The sequence below is a fragment of the Erpetoichthys calabaricus genome, chromosome 5 (genome assembly GCF_900747795.2).
Source record: "Erpetoichthys calabaricus chromosome 5, fErpCal1.3, whole genome shotgun sequence".
Lineage (NCBI taxonomy): Eukaryota > Metazoa > Chordata > Cladistia > Polypteriformes > Polypteridae > Erpetoichthys > Erpetoichthys calabaricus.
The window spans coordinates 146,138,270-146,158,193 of NC_041398.2; the positions used below are offsets into that span (position 1 = coordinate 146,138,270).

The window sequence follows — 19,924 nt, forward strand, 5'->3', positions numbered from 1 at the left end:
GAATTGTATGAAGATATATATTAGAAGTCTGGATGGAAGTACACAGTTACAGATGAACACATTATGCACAGTACATGTAGAAGCAGAAGACTTGCTCACACACCAGCCAAATCCAATAGTAACTCAAATAAGATCAGAAGAACATTCTAACATTCTAATATTCAATTATGGTACAGCACACAATTTTCACTACCAATAAGGTTCGGTGAAGTAGACATATAAAAACACTAAAATATTTGTTAGCAGACTTTGATGTGTAAACTGCAGTGCTGCCAAGAAGTACAACTTGTTCCTGTCACTTATCTAGACATACAGTATTTCATAGTTGGTCTAAATCAGTATTGCATTGCTTTGTTATTTTTTAAACAAAATGATTCAACAGTATGTTGTTGACTTGTCACTTTCACCATGACAGTGTACAATCTGTGATTACTTAACACCTTTCTGCTTTCTAAAAATATGCATTAGGTTAGGGCTGGATTAGAGTTTGTTGAAATTATTGTCTTTCATTATGTACTGTGCATATTCAAATTGGGTAAATTAACACATTTTGGAATATATTTTTTGGAACATAAAGGCCGATTGTTTTGCTTATGCATAAAAAGCTGATTTTCATTAGCATTTCATACTCACTTTCTTTGATTTTCATTAACTAAAGTCATTTGTTATTGTATTTTTTTGTTTTGCTTTTTTATAAATCAAATTAACATAGTCCGATCTTCAAATATAATGATATTTATTCTCTAAATACATTAAAAAATTAACTGTAATATAATTATTTATTTAATAGCTGTCTCTCTAAAATGATTGTCTGTCTAAGTGCAATTCTCAGAAGCTTGTAAGAATAACTATTTAGTATGTTAAGCATAATGCACTTTCTGCTCAAAACTTGCGACAGATCAGTTCTGGTTCTGTTGATTTATGAATTACTAGCCATTCTGAAACAAGCTTTATCATAGGCATTCAAGTTAAACATGTAGGGTCAAATGTTTTGCTCACACCTCATACAATGATCATTTATTTATGCTAAAGCTTCTCCAAATAACACTCTCATTTAGCTATGAAATGATAATTTAACAAAATCTATCTGTCTAAAAATTAGTACATCCATTCATCTTCTAAACCTAATTTTCCTTTTACTGGTTAAGCCAGTCTCAGTTTTTGAAAATGTGCCAGGAAAACTACAGGTAGAATGACAGGTTTTAAGCTACAGCACTAAGAAAGATATATTTCACATATTAATCACAACAAAATACAAGGTGCACCCATGTTTCTTGTTTTAAGACTTTCTTACTTTTAATTATTTTGAGAAAATTACTGTTGGTTTAAGGTTAGTTACATGAAATAGATCGCCTCTTCAATAAAGTTTTGTAAATTTCTTCTATCACTTACGTTCATTTTGTTTTGAGCATAGTATGCTGATGGTGTCACAATGGACAGTACTGTTCCAAACATTTCTAGAGTCAGAAGTTTGAATCTCAGCCTTAGCACTAACCATATGCATGTTTTATATGTTCCCCTTGTTTAAATGATGATAATTAACTTAATAAGATTCTACAAGCTGGCAGCACAGTGGTAGAGTGGTTGATGATGCTGCGTCACTGATTTTAACTAGCTGTTCTACATGTGCATTTTGAACATTCTTCCTTTGTCAGCATGGGGTTTACCCTGCATACTCTGGTTTTCTTCCATATTCAAAAAATATGTATATTAAATGAAATAGTGCCCCTAACTTGTCATGGAATGAGTATGAGGAAGTGTACCACTTGTTGGCCTGCCACCCTGTTCTGGACTGGTTTCTGGTTTGTACTAGATGATGTTAAAATTTACTCAATGGAAGAGGCAAAACAGTAGTCAAAAATCACTTCATTTTTATTAGGCCTTACTGCAATAAAGGTAGATAAAAAAAACACTAAGTTGCTCTTAAAGTTCAAACGTTTAACCATTTTGAGTGTCCATCTTTTATATTACAGCCACCATGATGTCATGGGTCACATGGCATGTTGCTTAACGGGCCTAGCAACCTTGCTGTAGTATTGAACTTCTTTTATGCATATATTTTTGTGTATTTGATTTTTTTTGACATGTGACAATACAGGTCTTACTTCTTGGAGCCCTCGAACCTGACACCGTCGGTAATGTCACCAATGAGCTGGACAGTGAGACACAACAAAGCAAGGAGATGGTGCAAAAAGTGTGAAGTGCTTTTATTAAAAACAGCAAAAATAAAAACAAAGTGTTCAAATAAATAAGTGCAGTGTCTCTCACATCTTCAAATAAACAATCCAATAAAAACAGGTGAAACCGTGGAGGTTAAAAATAAATCCTTTAAAACAATGAGGTCAAAATAACAGCTGGACGCAGTCTTTCTTTAAAACTAAAGCCAGGTGCATTCTTCGGCTCCCCTGCTTCTCCCCTTCAGGCCCCGCAACAGGGGAGTCACCCTACCAGCAAATTCAACTCCTTTGTTTCTGGTCCGGTAGCCCTCCGATCCCTGGCTACATAGGGCTCCAGCCAGACCGAGACTTGGGTTCCTTCCCCAGCAGCCAGGGCGCTCACGCTGGGGCTCAATACGCCCAAAGCCTCCACAACTCCGCTTCCTTCAGCGGCCAGTTGACTCCACTACCGGTCACTCCAGCTCCTCCAAACTGCTCAGCTGGAGTGACCGCTTCAATCGGCCAAACACTCTTCCGGGGCTCTCCTACCAGCTGCATTACCGTCCAACCAGCTCTCACTCTCATTCACAGGCTTTCCCCTTCCTGCCGCCTTCTTCCCCATTAACCTCCGTTCCTTCTCTCTCTCTTTTTTCCTTCCCTTTCATCCGCCTCACGCTTCTATTAAATATTACAGGGACGTGGATCAGATGTGGCAATTAGCAGCAACAATTACGGATGCGGACGACTCCTCACCTGTGCGCTTAAGCGACTTGAGCTGCGGACCTACTACACCACACATGTACATTCTGATAATGTTTATTTTTAATTTAAAGTTTATTTGAAAGAGTTTCCTATTTATGCATTGCCATCAGAACATGTCATGTCACCAACTTAGTCTCAGTTGTGACATCAAAGAAAAGATATAGATTCGCAGTGGCTTTAGTATGTGATATGGATACTTCACATATTGATTCTATTTATTGCAGTTAGCTTTTTATTCAAGTAGGCCCTAGCACTAGGTTTCTTCTCTAGCTTCTGACTTTGGTTTGCCTTTGACTCCTGAGTAATGTTTTGCCCTTTGATTCCTAGTTGCCTGTTTAGTTTCAATCATCAATTATTTAGACCCTTTCCAATTCCTGACTATAACTGTTTTTTAAAAGCAACTGCTGGATTTCATTCTCAGAAGAATCCTTAGGCACTCCTTAAGTGTCTTAACGTATGGAACATCATAGAAACCAAACATTCTAAATGGAAGTGCCAAGGCAAATAAAAGGCACACAAAACAGCTGTGAAAATAAAATGAAAATAAATAACAATAACACTCAGTTAACAACCTAAAACAACGTAAACTAAATTGTAAGAGTGGTGAACCAGCTGAGGGTAGGGAAGGCTGCAGGATTCTGTGGTATCTGGGGTGGACTTCACCAGGCTGGTGGTAAGACTGTCATCCTGGCATTGCAAGTAATCTTTTCTTCAATTTGGGAGATGGGTGTCATCCCAACTGACCGGAAAACAGGACTTGTCATTCCTATCTTGAAAAGGACTACAGAGAATAACACTGCTCTTGGTGCTAGTTAAGGTCCTTGCTAAGGTCATCCTCAATAGGATCTGTGATCACTTGCTCACCTACAGCAACCGGAGCAGTCTGGTTTAATACCTAAGAAGGTTCAAGGTTCAATGTTCTTTTATTTGCCATTTGTGCATTAAATCAACAGTCAAAGCACATTGGAATTCTTGTGCAGAATAAAACATATTGCATATTGCATTACATTGCATAGTAAAACATTTAAAAATAAAAAAAAACCAGTAAAACAAAATAATAAATAATGTAGATTATACCAGCACTATACAGAACAGTGGTAATATCTACACAAAAAAAAATACAATATATTGTAGGTATTGCCCAGTTAAAATATTGCACATTTTTCACTCGTCATTTACATGATAAGTGAAGTGAGGTAGCGTGAGGTTATTACACATATTCAATAATTTTGTTTTGCCATCAGTCTGACTGTGGCGGGGAAAAAGCTATTGAAAAACCTTGTTTTGTGAGAGATGATGCTGTCCGCTCTGCTGCATCTCAGATTGTACATACAGTTTTTGTGTCTGAGCAGAGAGTGAGCTGGCTGGAGTGAGTCCCTGATAATTCATTCTGCTCTTTTCCGACAACGATGTGCGTACATAAAGTCCATGGAAGGAAGTTTTGTCCCTAAGATCCTCTCCGCAGTTTTTATGACTCTTTGCAAAGCCTTCCTCTCTGCCTGTGTGGTGTTCCCATACCAGACAGTGATGCCTGTGGTGAGAATGCTCTCTATCAGTCCTCTGTAGGCCTGGTTGAGAGGGTGATGGTTCAGGCCGGCTTTCCTGAGCATCAGAATAAAATATAGCCTTTGCTGGGCTTTTTTCACTGTGGCTGTGGTGTTAAGAGTCTAGCTCAGGTCTGATGTAACCTGCAAACCCAGGAATCTGTGGCTGTCCGCCCTCTCCACCTCAGTCCCTTTGATGATAAGAGGCTGTAGAAGGGGAGGATTATTCCTGAAGTCCAATATTATTTCTTTGGTCTTATCTATGTTGAGGATGATGTCATTCTTCTCTCCGTAGACAAGAATATTGTTTACCATGGTCCTGTATCCTGACTCGTCCCCCCCCTTGATGAGCCCCAAGATGGTGGTATCATCAGCATATTTAATGACAATGGTGTTGTCCTGGGTGGAGACACAGTCATAAGTGCACAGAGAGAAAAGTTTGGGGCTAAGGCAACAGCCCTGTGGGGATCCTGTGCTAACTGTGAGCTCAGCAGACACCCATCCTCCCATTCTCACCACCTGTGGTCTATCTGTCATGAAGTCCAGGATCCAGTTGCAGGTGGGAGTTGGGACGCCGAGATCTGTCAGCTTCTTGATCAGTTTTCCCGGGCGGATAGTATTGAAAGCAGAACTGTAGTCCAGGAAAAGCATCCTGGTATACGTTCTGCTACTTTCCAGGTGTTGCAGAATGTGATGTAGGGCTATTGCTACCGCATCATCCACTGATCGATTGGGGTGGTAGGCGAACTGGAGGGGGTCAACAGTGTCTGGGACCATATGGTTGATGTGCGTGAGAACCAGTTTTTCTAGACATTTCATAGTGACTGGTGTGAGTGCCACTGGCCTGAAGTCGTTTAGAGTAGATGTGTCTGATCTTTTGGGAACTGGTAAAATGGTGGAGGATTTAAAAATACTGGGGACTACTGCCTGGGATAATGACAGGTTGAAGATGTCAGCATACACACCAGCTAATTGGTCTCCACAATCCCTCAAAACTCTGGGAAGAACTCCATCGGGTCCCACCGCCTTGTGGGGGTTCACCTTCTTCAGGGCTTTCAGGACCTGTGTTTGTGTCACCTGAAAGGCAGTGTCTCTGGGGTCACAGGGGCCTTTGAGGGTGTGTCCGTATTCAGCCTGTCAAACCTGGCATAGAAGGTGTTTAGGCTGTCTGGAAAGGTGACATCTGTAGTTGCTGTGGTTCTCCTGTAGTTTGTGACAGATTGAATTCCTCCCCACATGCTGTGTGTGTTGTGGTTAAGGTAATAGCCTTCAAGTTTTTGTGAGTGAGACCTTTTTGCTGCTCTGATTGACTTCTGCAGCTCATACCGGGCTCTCTTATACTCCACTTGATCTTCTGACTTGAAGGCCTCCTGCCGCTTCCTGATTTTCTGTTTTATATCCCCACTGAACCAAGGTTTTTGGTTGGGGAACATACGCACAGTCCTGGGAGGGGCACATAAGGACGTGCACCAGCTAATGTAGTCACCCACAGTCTCTGTATATTCATGAATATCGTTAGTAGCCTTTTTAAAAATGCTCTAGTCTGTGGCCTCTAAGCAGCCCTGCAGACTAGCTTTTACATCATCAGTCCAGATGTTGACAGTCCTGGTTGTGACTGGTTTTGTCTTCAGCCTTTTGTTATAGACTGGTTTAAGCCAGATCACGAGGTGATCAGACTTTCCAAAATGAGGTTTTTGGTTCAGCTGAAAAGGCGTTTCTGATGTTACTGTAGCAGTGGTCCAGTATTTTATTTCCCCTGGTGGGGAAGGTCACAAACTGATGCAGTTTAGGCATATTTTTCCGGAGATTGCAATGGTTAAAATCTCCCAAAATGATCACAGCGGCGTCTGGATATGTGTTTTCATGCTTGCTGATCATATCGTGTAGCTCCTTCAGTGCAGCCTCCTCCTTAGCGGAGGTGGGGATGTACACAACACTCACAATGATGCATTGCAGTTCTCTGGGCAGATAAAATGGCCTTAACTTCAAAGTTAGATATTCCACGTTTTCAGAACAGGATTTAGAAATGATCTTACAGTCAGTATACAACGATTGTTTGACGAGGGCGGCCGTCTGTCCGCAGCGCCTCAGTCCTCCCTGAAGACCGTGTAGCCGTCTGGTGTTATTGCCTCATCAGGTGTCCTCTCCCCCAGCCAGGTTTTGCAGAAACACAATATGGAGCAATCCTGAATGTCCTTCTGCATGGAAATCCGAGCATGGAACTCGTCCATCTTATTTTCCAGAGACTGAACGTTTGCAAACAGTATGACCGGGAGGGTTAGCCTTTCATTTCTAACCAAGCGCTGGAGCCTTCGATCAGCTCCTCCCCATCTGCCACGCCTCCGCTTCGGCCTGTTCTCAGAAGAGGTCCCTGCCGCGGGTCGACCCAACATCGGGTCAGCATAGCATGCTAGCTCAGGGTGGGATTCCAGCAAGATAGGGTAGAAAAGTCTGATATGGCTGCACTCACTCAGTTGTAATAAGGTCGCCCGATCACAGAAAACGTTTGCAGAGTATGTCTTAACTCGGCACAGAAAAGTAAGAAGAAGAAAAAAAAGAAAAAACTGGACTCAGAGAGTTCCGCAACGTCGCCCTCTGGGGAGCACCATTATGCTATATATCAGTCTACCATTGTCTACCATTGACCACATCCTGGCACTGAGGGTTCTCATGGAGCACAAATGCGATTATCAGCAGAACTTCTTTGCAGCCTTTGTCGATTTTCATAAAGCGTTTGGCTCAGTTGATTGAGCTGCCCTGTGGAACAGCCTGAGACTTCCCGGGATTCCCACAAAGTTGCTGGATATCACTGCTGGCCTGTACACTCGTATTGTGAGTGCTGTGCATAGAGGAGGCAGAACCTATGCGTTTTTCCTAGTTGATTCTGGGGTTCATTAGGGGTGTGTTCTTGCTACTACAGTACTCTATTCAGTGCTTGCATGGACTGGGTGTTGGGCGACATTGTGGGGTCCAGTGACTGTGGGGCATCTGTTGGTAAAGAGAGATTCACTGATCTTGACTTTGCCAACAATGTTGTGATGTCCACGGAGTCAATGAAGGCTCTTATCGGGCTCTCAAGAGACTGAGCAGGGAGTCTGAGTGTCTAGGTTTGAGAGTGTCCTTGATAAAAACCAAGATCCAGGCCTTTAATGTCCTCTTCGGCACAGACATCAGCAGTGTGTCTGTCTGCGGAGAGTGTTGACCCTGTCAAGAGGTTTACTTACCTCGGCAACAACATCCTTCCTGTGAAGTCAGTAGACGAATTGGGAGAGCATGGGGGGGTTATGAGGTCACTGGAAAGAGGTGTGTGGCGCTCCTGATATCTTTGCAAAAGGATGAAGGTACAAGTCTTTAGAGTCCTGGTGTTTCCTGTTAAGCTATATGGTTGCAAGACATGGACGCCATCCAGTGACCTGCATTGTGGGGGAGCATCAGTTACGGCACTACAGCCATGTGGCATGATTCCCTGAGGGTGATCTGGCTTGCAGGATCCTCATTGTTGAGAACTCGAGCGGCTGAACCAGGCCAAGGGGGTGCCCGAATAACACATGGTTGCGGCAGACAAATGGTCATTTCCAAAATTTGGGATTGGATCACATGTCTGCCTGGGGGGGAGAGTTGCCAACCAGGATCCTGAGTTGTTTCGTCGAGTGGTGGGTGTGGCAGCGCACTGTACCAGTGCATGCTCCCCAACCTGACCTGGCCTGGCTAACAGAAACAGCTTCCACAACCTTATATACAGTAGGCAGATCCTGATGACACTAAATATTATATGACCTTAGTGTTACTGTTATGAAACTCTAGAGTTCAAATCACAAAGTCCCAAAAACTTTCAAAAATACCCATTAAAGAGTAATCCATCAGTCTTCTCTGATGAAGGCATTTGCAATGTTGATGTAGGCTTGTGTGTGAGATGTTGATGGTCGACCAGATCAAGCTTAATCCTTTACACTTGTTCTTCCCACTTCCAACTTCTGCCCATTCATAAACTTTTCATGGAGTTATGCTGCTTTCACTTCCACACTGAGCCAACATCCTGCAATGAATTTCAGCAGGTTTCACTCTCTCTACCCAAAGAAATCTCACTACAGTGTGTTGTTCAAAAATGGTGAAATCACACAGCAGATTATCCATATTCATTTGACCTTGGCTTAAACTAGGCTAGCGGCAAAGCACATCACTATGTGTTTTAAAAGTACCTATAAGTGATCATCAACATGGTGTATTGTATCAGCTTCTATTCATTGTGCTTACTGGGTAATTTTCAAATTGCCTTTACTTTACGATCCATGCTCATATTTTGAAGGCATGAAATAACCCAGTACTCTGAACCTGTAAGACACCTTAAATATATTACCCTGCTTACAACAGTACAAAAGTAGTGTGTATGACCTTAACAAAACTTCAGTTTTGTGACTATGCAGTGTGATATTTTAAATTTAAATGCTTACTCCATATTGGGTAGGTACATGAATACAGGTATACAAAATATGCCATGCCTGACCTACATGTGAACTTTGTCAGCAGTATGCTGCCTTCTGGCGATTTAAACAGAAGAAATTCTTTCAAAATATATTTTCAAGATATGCACATGCAAACATCGAAACAGCATGGCTCAAGTCTCATTTAAAAGGTGGTGATGGCATTTGTAAATTATGTCACATTGATCCACCCAAAAAACAAGCAAAAATCCTTGAAGAAATGCATTTTAGACATTCAGTCTTAGCACATCTACTTCAACATCTCAACAAAGTAGAATTAGTGAGCATGTCTGCAACTTTCAAAACTGTGCTCATACAGAATACTTAAAACAATTTTTATATCCATTCAGTCTTAAATAATTAATCATTGCTGTAAGAAACATATAAACAGCCATTCAAAAGTGAAAAAATCATATCCTAGACTCAAATTAAAGCAAATTATTTTTCTCTTGCACACCAAGTACCTAAGTTTGAATAATTGAATCTTAAGCCACTATTTAACACAGGAATACAATCAGTTTGTCCTTCTGGTTAAACATTTCCACCTTATTTATCTGACTAAAAAATTTGTAATAAATATATATGCTCAACTTCAGTATTTTCTTTTTATATCAAATAAGCAGTGACATAGACTCCAGCATGACAAGTCATGCTAAGTAAGAGGAGAATGTTATCTTGTAGCTGAACAGAAACAAATCTTTTCAAAAGCTTAAAGCAGCTGATGTGGTTCCAAAACACCCATCCAATATTTCAAAGACCCATTTAATTGAATGCATTGCACTTCCCTAGATGAGCTCACCACTAACAGGAAAAAGGAAGGGCATTGAAATCAAACGAATCAGACATTATTTTACAACCTGATGATGATTGAATGAATGATTACACAACAGGAAAAAAATCAAATCGTAATCCACAGCTCTTTTTCCTTTATTAGTTCACAGCTTGAAATATTACTAAAGATGCCAGTCATGTTGAAAGGCCATTTACAACACACTGAAGGAACATAAACTGTAGATGATTGATGCAAGCAGCCTCAATTGGATAAAGTGAATACATTTAAAATGTACATACACAAACATTTTTTTAATACAACACACCAAGAACATCCTTTTTCAGTACTATTCACATTACCAAGAAAAGAAGAAAAGAAGCAATATACATTGTAAACATTAGTTTTACAGCGTTTTAAGCACTTAAAAAAAGATCTGTTATTACTGCAAAACTGATTTTAAGTTTTCACTATTGCCATCCATTTTTTTATAGAAAATAAGTGAACTCTAAAAAAAATTGAACGTCTTGTTTACCAAAACTAATACTTACTGTTAATGTGATTGATGTAATAGACACCAATTTGTGGATCATATGCTGCCTCCCAACCCCACGGTAACTCATCCCCGACACAGTCCGCAAAAGACAAAGGTTTTGTCAACCTGCAAAAATAAATACACAAATATGAGACTTTCTGTTGCAATAAATTAAAAAAAAAGATTACAATCATTTTCCTTATGTGAAATAACAGCCATTTCTGGTAACAAAAAAAAAAAACATTTTAACTGTGTTTTCAAGGATGCGGAAATTTTGACTATATACACTGTGCATTTTCACACAGCCCAAATAATGAATAAATAAATACAGGCAGAGATTGGAGCCTAATCAAAATGACTCCAACTGTCTAGTCCAGACTGAATGAATTAACCTGAACTCATGAAATTCCCCATCTTTTTATCTAGTATTACAAAAGCTATTTGATGTTTAAACATGCTCAGCAGTTTCAAAGATGATCATCATTCATCAAATAGCTTTTATTACTATTATATGTACATAAAAGAGATGAGTACTTCCTCTTTAGGCATTTCAGGTCAAAAGCCCTAAAGACAAACCATGTAATGATGCCTCTGTAGACTTAACATTTGAGACAACTTCCCAGACCACAGCAAAGAAAAGGAACACTGATTCCAAAGTACTTACCTAGCCAATGCTGGCTACTTTTCTCTAGTAGTGGGGCTCTCCTACAATCTTTCATCTAATTGCATTTGCCAAAAGGCTGTTTCACATAACATGCTTGTAAATATACATGTGTTTGTTCTATAAACATCTGATTTAATTTTATAAAGGGCATTTCAAAGATTTTTTGCCAAATTGCCTGCATCTTTTGGAATTGTAGAACACCACATTTCTTTCCAAATTCAATTTCTTGTAATTTTCACTATAAAAAGCATTATTGCCATGTTTCAATATAGAGAGTATGACTGTGCTATTTGCAAAAGCTGTTTATCAGAAGAAGAGCTGATGATTACAATAATAAAAGGCACCAAAAGAGAATCAGTCAAAGATGATGACACTGGAACAAAAACTGCATTGTGTTTAATATATTTTTTTACCATGATTGCCGTCTGGTCCAGAATTAGTTCCTGCCTCATGCAAAACCTTGCAAGGATATATTCCAGCCACCAGCTACCATGAACTAAGATTAAGCAGACTCAATAAATGGACATGCTGACAAATTTATCTCAAGAAAACAAAGAATAAACATATGACTTGAAAATGATAGTAGGCAATTTTTTTATTTTATTTTTCATCTGACTAGTATTTGCCATTTTGCAATGTTAATCTGTGTTAGACTTACAAAACCGGAGGTAAACAAACCAGGGCATTTTCCAAGATCTGGTCCTTGCACTCTGTTACTGTATGCTACCTAGCCAGCATGTCATGTATGTTCCTTAGACACACAGACTGGATGACTGAAGTGGGATATAACAAATCTTTTAACATTTTGTTGAGATTATTTTGACAAAATTACAGAGATCTCAGTGTGCACATGGACTATAAAGAGAATCTCTGTTTACTTTTGCATTCCTGTCAAGTTGGAATGTACTCTCAGTTATAAATATCTACAATAAATGTTAAAAATTAGACAGGAGGAATGACAAGAATGTCAATCGCTATGAAAGGCATACAACTTCCCCTTAGCAATAAATAAAGTCTGACCCTTGCACTTTCCAAGAAGGATTTTGCCTTTGCTTAATTTATGGGTAACCTGTAAGCTCATAAAGAGAAAAGTACACAATGCAAAGAGCAGAGGGAACTGAAAGCTGTCACTACTAAATCATGGTCCCTATTAAATTTTACTCTGCTTAAATATGGCTTAAAACATTTTGAACAATAGATTATCTTTATATACTTGTAAATTTGCATAAAAAATCAGATTCCAACAATATAACAAAACAGAGTGTCGAGAAGTGAGAGAGGTTTGTGGCAAACATAACAGGAGGATGAAGTTAATGGTTTACATGGGGGTAGACTGTACTGTGAATCTCTGGCTACATAACTTTATACCATCTGATGCATATAATCCCTGCAAAGATAAGCAAATGGAGTAGAAAGCATGTTCTTCTCAACAATGAGGTTAAAAGAATTACTATAATTACTCTTTAAACATGTTTGATATAAAAACAAAAAAGCAAACTTTCACATTTTGCACATTAAATGTGAAATAAAGTGCTTCAGTACTACAGACATTTTACGAAATTTTTTATTAACATAATAAAGTGATGCCACATACCCATTGCAGTCTCAACCTATACAGTATTTTTGAGAATGTTTAATCTTCCTTCTGCATTCAATTAAATTTAATTCAATTTTATTGTCCCTTGAGAGAAATTTGCTTTCTCAGTAGGTTTTATGGACAGACAATGACATAATATAAATAAAACACATCATAAAGATCAAACAATCAAGTCAAGTCAAGTTGGGGAGCATGCACTGGTGCAGTGTGTTGCCGCACCCACTACATGTCAAAACAGCTCAGGATCCCGGTTGGCAACCCCCTAGGCAGACACGTGGTCCAGTCCTACCCTCTGGAAATGACCCTCTACCTGCCGCAGCCAGGTGTTATGTGGGCGACCCCTTGGCCTGGTCCAGCCACTCAGGTCCCCAACAATGAGGATCTTATGAGCCGGATCATCCTCGGGGAAATGCGCCACATGACCGTAGTGCCGCAACTGACGCTCCCTCACAATGCAGGTAATGTGCCTCATTCGGAACTCCATGAGCAACCGCTCATTCGACACAAAGTCAAACCAACGGTACCCAAGGTTTTTCTGGAGAGACACAGTACCAAAGGAGTCCAGTCTTCATGTCAGGTCACTGGATAGCATCCATGTCTCGCAACCATATAGCAAGACAGGAAGCACCAGAACTCTAAAGACTTGGACCTTCACCCTTTTGCATAGATATCGGGAGCACCACACACCCCTTTCCAGCGACCTCATGACCCCCCATGCTGTCCCAATCAGTCTACGGACTTCACAGGAAGAGTCACCAGAGACATGAATGTCACTGCCAAGGTAAGTAAACCTCTCAACAAGGTCAACACTCTCTCCACAAACAGACACACTGCCGATGGCTGTGGCCAAGAGGTCATTAAAGGCCTGGATCTTGGTTTTTATCCAGGACACTAGCAAGCCCAGACACTCAGACTCCTCACTCAGTCTCTCGAGCGCCCCGATCAGAGCCTCCATTGACTCCGCAAAGATCATAGCATCGTCAGAAAAGTCAAGATCCGTGAATCTTTCTTCACCAACAGATGCCCCACAGCTGCTGGACCCCACGACCTTGCCTAACACCCAGTCCACACAAGCATTGAACAGAGTAGGAGCAAGAAAACACCCCTGACGAACCCCAGAACCAACTGGGAAAAACGCAGAGGTTCTGCCTCCTCTCTGCACAGCACTCACAGTACCAGTGTGCTGGCCAGCCATGATATCCAGCAACTTTGTGGGAATCCCGGGAAGTCTCAGGATGTTTCACAGGGCAGCTCAATCAACTGAGTCGAACGCTTTGTGAAAATCGACAAAGGCTGCAAAAAAACTCTGCCGATATTCGCGTTTGCGCTCTATGAGAACCCTCAGTGCCAGGATGAGGTCGATGGTAGACTTCTTGGGCGTAAAACCAGATGGTTCCGGTCGCTGGTAGGTTAGCAAGTGATCACGGATCCTATTGAGGACAACCCTAGCAAGGACCTTACCCGGCACTGAGAACAGCGTTATCCCCCTGTAGTTGCTGCAAACCAGGCGATCACCCTTCCCTTTCCAGATAGGGATGACAAGTCCCGTTTTCCAGTCAGTTGGGATAATGCCAGTCTCCCAAATGGAAGCAAAGATTGCTTGCAATGCCAGGAGGACAGCCTTACCACCAGCCTGGAGAAGTTCACCCCGGATACCACAGATCCCTGCAGCCTCCCCACCCCCTCAGCTAGTTCACCACCTGTGCAATCTCAGTGAGATTGGGTGGTTCACAGCTAATTGGAGGATCAGCCTCAAGAACTGTGGACCCAGAGATATCCAACGTCCTAGCTGGAGGATCAGCTTTGAACAACTGCTCAAAGTAGCCAGCCCATCGGGTCACAACTGCAGTGTCATCCGTAAGGACCGTTCCATCAGCCACCCTGACTGCGACTCTCCGAGGAACAGATTCAGATGTACGTAATGCTTCGATTCCTCTGTAAGCATGACGTGGGGTGCTAGACCACAGATGGTGTGTCACTTGCTCACAGATTCCTCTAATAAACGCCTCTTTATTTGCCCTCAGAGCCTTTGCAGCCGTCCTTCTCAGTTCCCGGTACAGACCAGAGTTGCCATTGAGCCGTGCGCTGCGACTCCTCTCGATGATATCCAGGGTGCCCTGCGAGATGAAACACCTCCTTCTGGGAACACCGGTAACACAAACACAACCCTCAGCAACCTTCAGGGTCTTGTCACGGAAGGTCTCCCACATCACATTAGGATCGGCAGTCGTACCCAAATCTGAAATTTCCTCACATAAACTGCGTGCAAACTCATTAGAAACAGCCTGGTCTTGGAATCTGGCCAAGTCCAGGCTCATTTTCCTAGCAGGTGGTAACCTACTGGACCTAAGCTGGATCCTAAGAGTAGCAACAACAAGTCTTTTGTCAGAATTCACAAACTGGGCCCTTCTGTAGACCCTGCAGTTTTGCAAGAGCCTCCAGTGTCAATGCCCATGAGGATGTGATCGATCTCCTTCACCGCACCACCAGTATTGGGGTACCAAGTCCAACGATACAGTTCAGGGCACTGGAACCAGGATCCAGCGATTTGCAGCCCCTGACCTTTTGCAAAGTTAAGGAACATGGAGCCACTTTCACCATGGTCACCAGACCCATGGGGACAGAGACAATCCTCATAGCCAGCCCTGTCAGTGCCAGTGGCTGCATTGAAGTCACCCATGACCAGAGGAGTGTCACCCCGTGGGCACCCATCAACCATCAAGCGAAGCTGCGAATAAAATGTCTCCCTCGCCGAGACATCACTCACCGTGGTCGAAGCATACACTGAGACAACAGACAAGGCATCCAGGGAGTGCCGTAACCTGAGTCCCATAATACGCTCGTTGAAAGGAGTGACATCTGACACCATCGGAAGAAGCCAATCCGCTACAGCAACAGCTACTCCCTGCGTATGACAGCCATCAGATCGACCAGACCAATAAAAGATGTATCCACCTACATAGATCTGGCCAGTCCCCGTTCTGCGCACCTCAGAGAGTGCCACCACTGAAATGCGGAGTTTATGCAGCTCCTCCGACAGCAGAGGAAGATGATCATCTTGCCGGAGAGACAAGACGTTCCATGCGCCCACCCGTATGGGCCGCCTCAAATTGGGACCCGAGTGCTGCCATGCAGCGGATGACGCCTCAGCATCACACCAGTTCTGATCCCCAACAGACCTGACCCTATTGGCTCTCCAACAGTTTCGACTCTTCTGGGGATGGGGCTCCTGAGGGCTTTCCCCCATCCCCTTCATGATGTGAGCAGCCTTCCTATGGGCGGCTGCAGCAGAGCTAAAAGGAGTCCTTTCTGTAGTCTCGGAGCTTTGTGAAGTTTTTTTTTACGGTGTCCAGAGTGCTAATCCTGCCACCAACCCCTATGATTTCCCTGCAAGTTGGAGGACCGCTTGCAGGACCGGATGCAGTTTAACATCATACCTAGGACACATCATAAAGATCAAACAGTATAAATAAATATAACAGCGAGCACATATGCTAAAACAGCAAATCAAAAATATAACACATAGCAATGTAACCAACATTTAGGCTTGTCAAATGATTAATGCAAATGATCACTTCATTCTATGATTCAAGTCTGTGGATGTTTATTAAAATGTAACTTACTTAGGAGATTAATAGCAGTTGGGATGAAAGAGTATTTGAACCGGTAGCTTTTTATTCTTGAAATCTTGAACCTGTGGCCTGATGGCAACAACTGAAATTAAGAATGTAGTAGGTGAGTCCTGTCTGAGAGAATATACTCTGCTTCCCATAATATTACTTGCTTATTAAACAGGTCTGTGAGATTGGATTGTTGAGACCTTGTTATTTTACCGCTCCATTTTACAATTTGATTTATTCAGTTTTGGTTGCTAACATTAAGATTTCCAAAACAGATCAGCACAAGTAAAGACAAATATTTTATGTTTTATCTATTTTTGTTGTGTTTATAGTTAATTTTTATTAGTGTCTATTCTTTTACTGTGCTTTGTCAAGTTTCAGAACATACACTGTCTTGAAAAAAATATTCCACCTTCCTGTTAGTTAGTCAGCAATGGATCACATTTTACATTTCTCCTCTCACTTCCAATAATTGATTTTTGCAATGTAAGAAGTATTGTTGAAAAGCACTACCCAATAAAAGCACAAAATCTAGACAAAGGCTCTAGAATATTCATGAATTAATTCCTTTATAATTACATAAATTAATCTATCAACTTTCTTATTCCAGTATGCTAAAAATTAGTTAATCTACTTTTTTTATATTCAATATTAGCTTGCTACATTTCAACAGGTAAATCAGATGTAATCTTAGGAATTCTGTGTATTACCTAATAACTTCTAAGTGTTTCCTAAGTTCCTACCATAAAAGATGTAGACATACAGCATAATATGTGGTTTTAAGCTTAAAGTTAGTCAGTAAAAATGAATTTAATCACATCACAGTTTATGTTTAGTGTATACTAACCTGGACCAGGTGCCACTGCACAGTTGTACTACACCTAGAAGACACCCACTGTGGTGTTTTCTATCAAACTCTCACACATTAACTCCAGCTCAAGATTTTGCCCTTTCAAAATCTGAATCTAGTATTGGTAGGACACCAAAGTTGTTCCAGCAATAAAGGCACAGCACAGCATCAATCATAAGTCAGTGTGTCACCTTTATGTAATGATTTGGAGAGCTGGATACAAATATACATGCTGCTACAGTCCATAACAAAATGTGGTTTCTCATCACTTCTGAATGTTTGGATCATTTTTCTTCTAAGTGTTACTGTGGTAACTCAGGTAAGAATTTTTTGTGAAGAATTTGAGTGCAGAGGAACACTACAGAAGCTTGTTTTGTGATTCTGCCATTGTTTTGGATAATCGAAAGAGCTTTTGCCCATATGCATTTGTGAATTGATATGGCAACCTACAGCACTGAACTAGAATATAGATGGATAACTGAATACAGATTTACTTGCAGAAGGTATTTTAACTGCATTTACTTATAATTAGAAATTACCTGCCAGAAACGAAAATATCCCTGATATATCTTAGAAACTTGCTGCATACTCAGAAAGAACACCCATTTACTCTTGGAGTTAAGCGTTACTTCTCCGATAATAATGAGAATCACTTCTAGGGTTAATAGATGGGGAAGAAATAAGGAAGACACCACCACTGCGGCTATACCTGAAAGTCCTTGCTTTAATTTAAAGTAAAGAAGTTGTGTGTCAGACATTAAAGTTTGGAAAGAGTAAACAATTTTGAAACTGATCCAATTATCATAAAGCACAATGTACACAAAAGGCAATTTAAGCCATAAACACAGAAAACATACCTTTTTTAGGTACTTTCTAAGCCATAAACACACCCTATGGTGTTTTCCTAAATTCTTCTTGAAAATACAAATGTCAGGTCTTTTTGTACTGTTCATAAAAATTGTTTCAACTTAATCTCTTTAATTCCATTAAACTGAAGGATCAACGTTGAGATAAAAGATAAAAACAAATGGCAATATGAATGACTGCTTTGATGCCATTCTCAAATCTATTCAATTCAATTGAGAGTTATGGGGTGCCAGATCTTACCATACAAGCACTGGTCACAAAGCAGGAAACAACCGTGTACATGGTGCCAGTCTACTACTGGGACTATTTACACACAGACTGGCCAGATGAAACCAAAAATTAATCTGACCTGGATGTCCTTAGTGATGTGGGAGGAAAACTGAAATACCCCAAAGAAATTTCATACAGACATGAGTGTGCAAAATCCACACAGACAACATCCAGCAGCGGGGCCTGTACCCAGTACACTGGATTTTTGATGAAGCAGCACTAACCACTGCACCACCATGCCACAGTCAATGCAAAATAAAACTAGCTGATGCAGAAACTCTTTCAAGAATAATCATTCAAATGTAATGAGACAGCTGTACTCTGGATATAATCCCAATGAGCTTGTTTAAAGAAGTCTTTAGCAACCTGTCCTGTAATGTTTTAGTAAGTGTGAATAATTTGTTGTCCATTGGGAATTATCCTGCCAGTCTGAAACACAATTACGGTTAAACCATAAATGAAAAAGGCCGATCTGCACACCTCAATTTTATTTAAATTTAGACCTACCATATCTCAAACCTTTGTTTTTCTTGTATTTTTTAAATCAATGTATTTACAATTATGCTTCTTATTGTTTGTCTTTTTTACTATTTTTATGGTAATTGTTTATTTTTAACTACAATTGGCAATGTTTTTGATTTTTTTGTTCGCTAACCTGCATGAGAAATGAAGCATAGACATACTGTATATGCTTAGCTACACACACAAACACAAGCATATATACATATTTTCTGAATACTCCTTTTTTCATAATCATGTCATAAAAAGACAAATTTCATCTTAAGAACACAGAGCAAACAAAAAGAAGTATATATGAAAATGCAATGTCAGATGACTATAGGGCAAACTTATGCACATGCTGGGACTAATTAGCATTTCCAATTGAACCAGTTGAAGGAGTGGTGGCTCTGAGGCTAAGGATCTGCACTGGTATCCCAAAGGTTGCCGGTTCGAATCCCCATCAATGCCAAACAGAAATCCTACTCTGCTGGGCCTTTGAGCAAGGCCCTTAACCTTAAATTGCTCCAGGGGCGCTGTACAATGGCTGACCCTGTGCTCTGACCCCAAGGGGTATGCGAAAACTAACAAATCCCTAATACAAGAAATTGTATAAGGCGAAATAAAGAGCAATCCTTTGGGATTTAGCAGTACACCACAGTGTTATGAAGTAATCAGCGTACTGGGTGACCATACAAAATCCTCACAGAAGGTAGGCAGTACAGGTGATTAAATTTGAGTTCCTGAAGTTGTGTAAAAAATCACGTCACTGTTCAGCAGAGAAATATATATGCATAATATACACAGACACTTAATTAGATATAACAGTGTTGTCTGTAAGAATAAGGCAGCGTACTAACTGGTGTAGCACCATACCACCCTATGGTTACTACATTTTAGACAGTAAGTAGCACATTTTGAAGACTACATCGTATTTTTAGCAAATGCACAATCTCAGGAGAAAGCCTGTACACTGTATTTGCATCTCTCTATTATATAAAAAAATCTTGGGTCGAGACGTAATTTTCTCAGAGACACTTTAACGTCCCGCGAGACAAGGAGGACAGCTGCTGTACAGGCTTTTAAATGTTCGAAGGGCAGCACGACATGCAGATTACGCAGCATGACACAAGCAGCAGCAGCAAGCCAGCTGATCGAGCATAGAGGACGTAAAAAAAAAATGTACTTGTTTCCCATTGTATCACCATTTAAGAGGGGGTTTCAGAGGAGCGACCGCATCTCCTTAGCGTGTGTTCAGCCCCCCACTTCATGATGCGAGAGGCAAAGAGGCGAAGTGGCTGGACACTTGTG

General features: G+C 40.9%; 1 protein-coding gene across 1 annotated transcript in view; it reads right to left on the reverse strand.

The window, feature by feature from the left end:
• Positions 1-19,924, reverse strand: part of LOC114651996 (protein WWC2-like) — a 350,362-nt gene that overhangs the window by 219,061 nt on the left and 111,377 nt on the right. Inside the window, exon 2 of the mRNA XM_028802133.2 lies at positions 10,264-10,373. Coding sequence (XP_028657966.1) covers positions 10,264-10,373 — 110 coding nt within the window. The remainder of the gene's footprint in view (positions 1-10,263; positions 10,374-19,924) is intronic.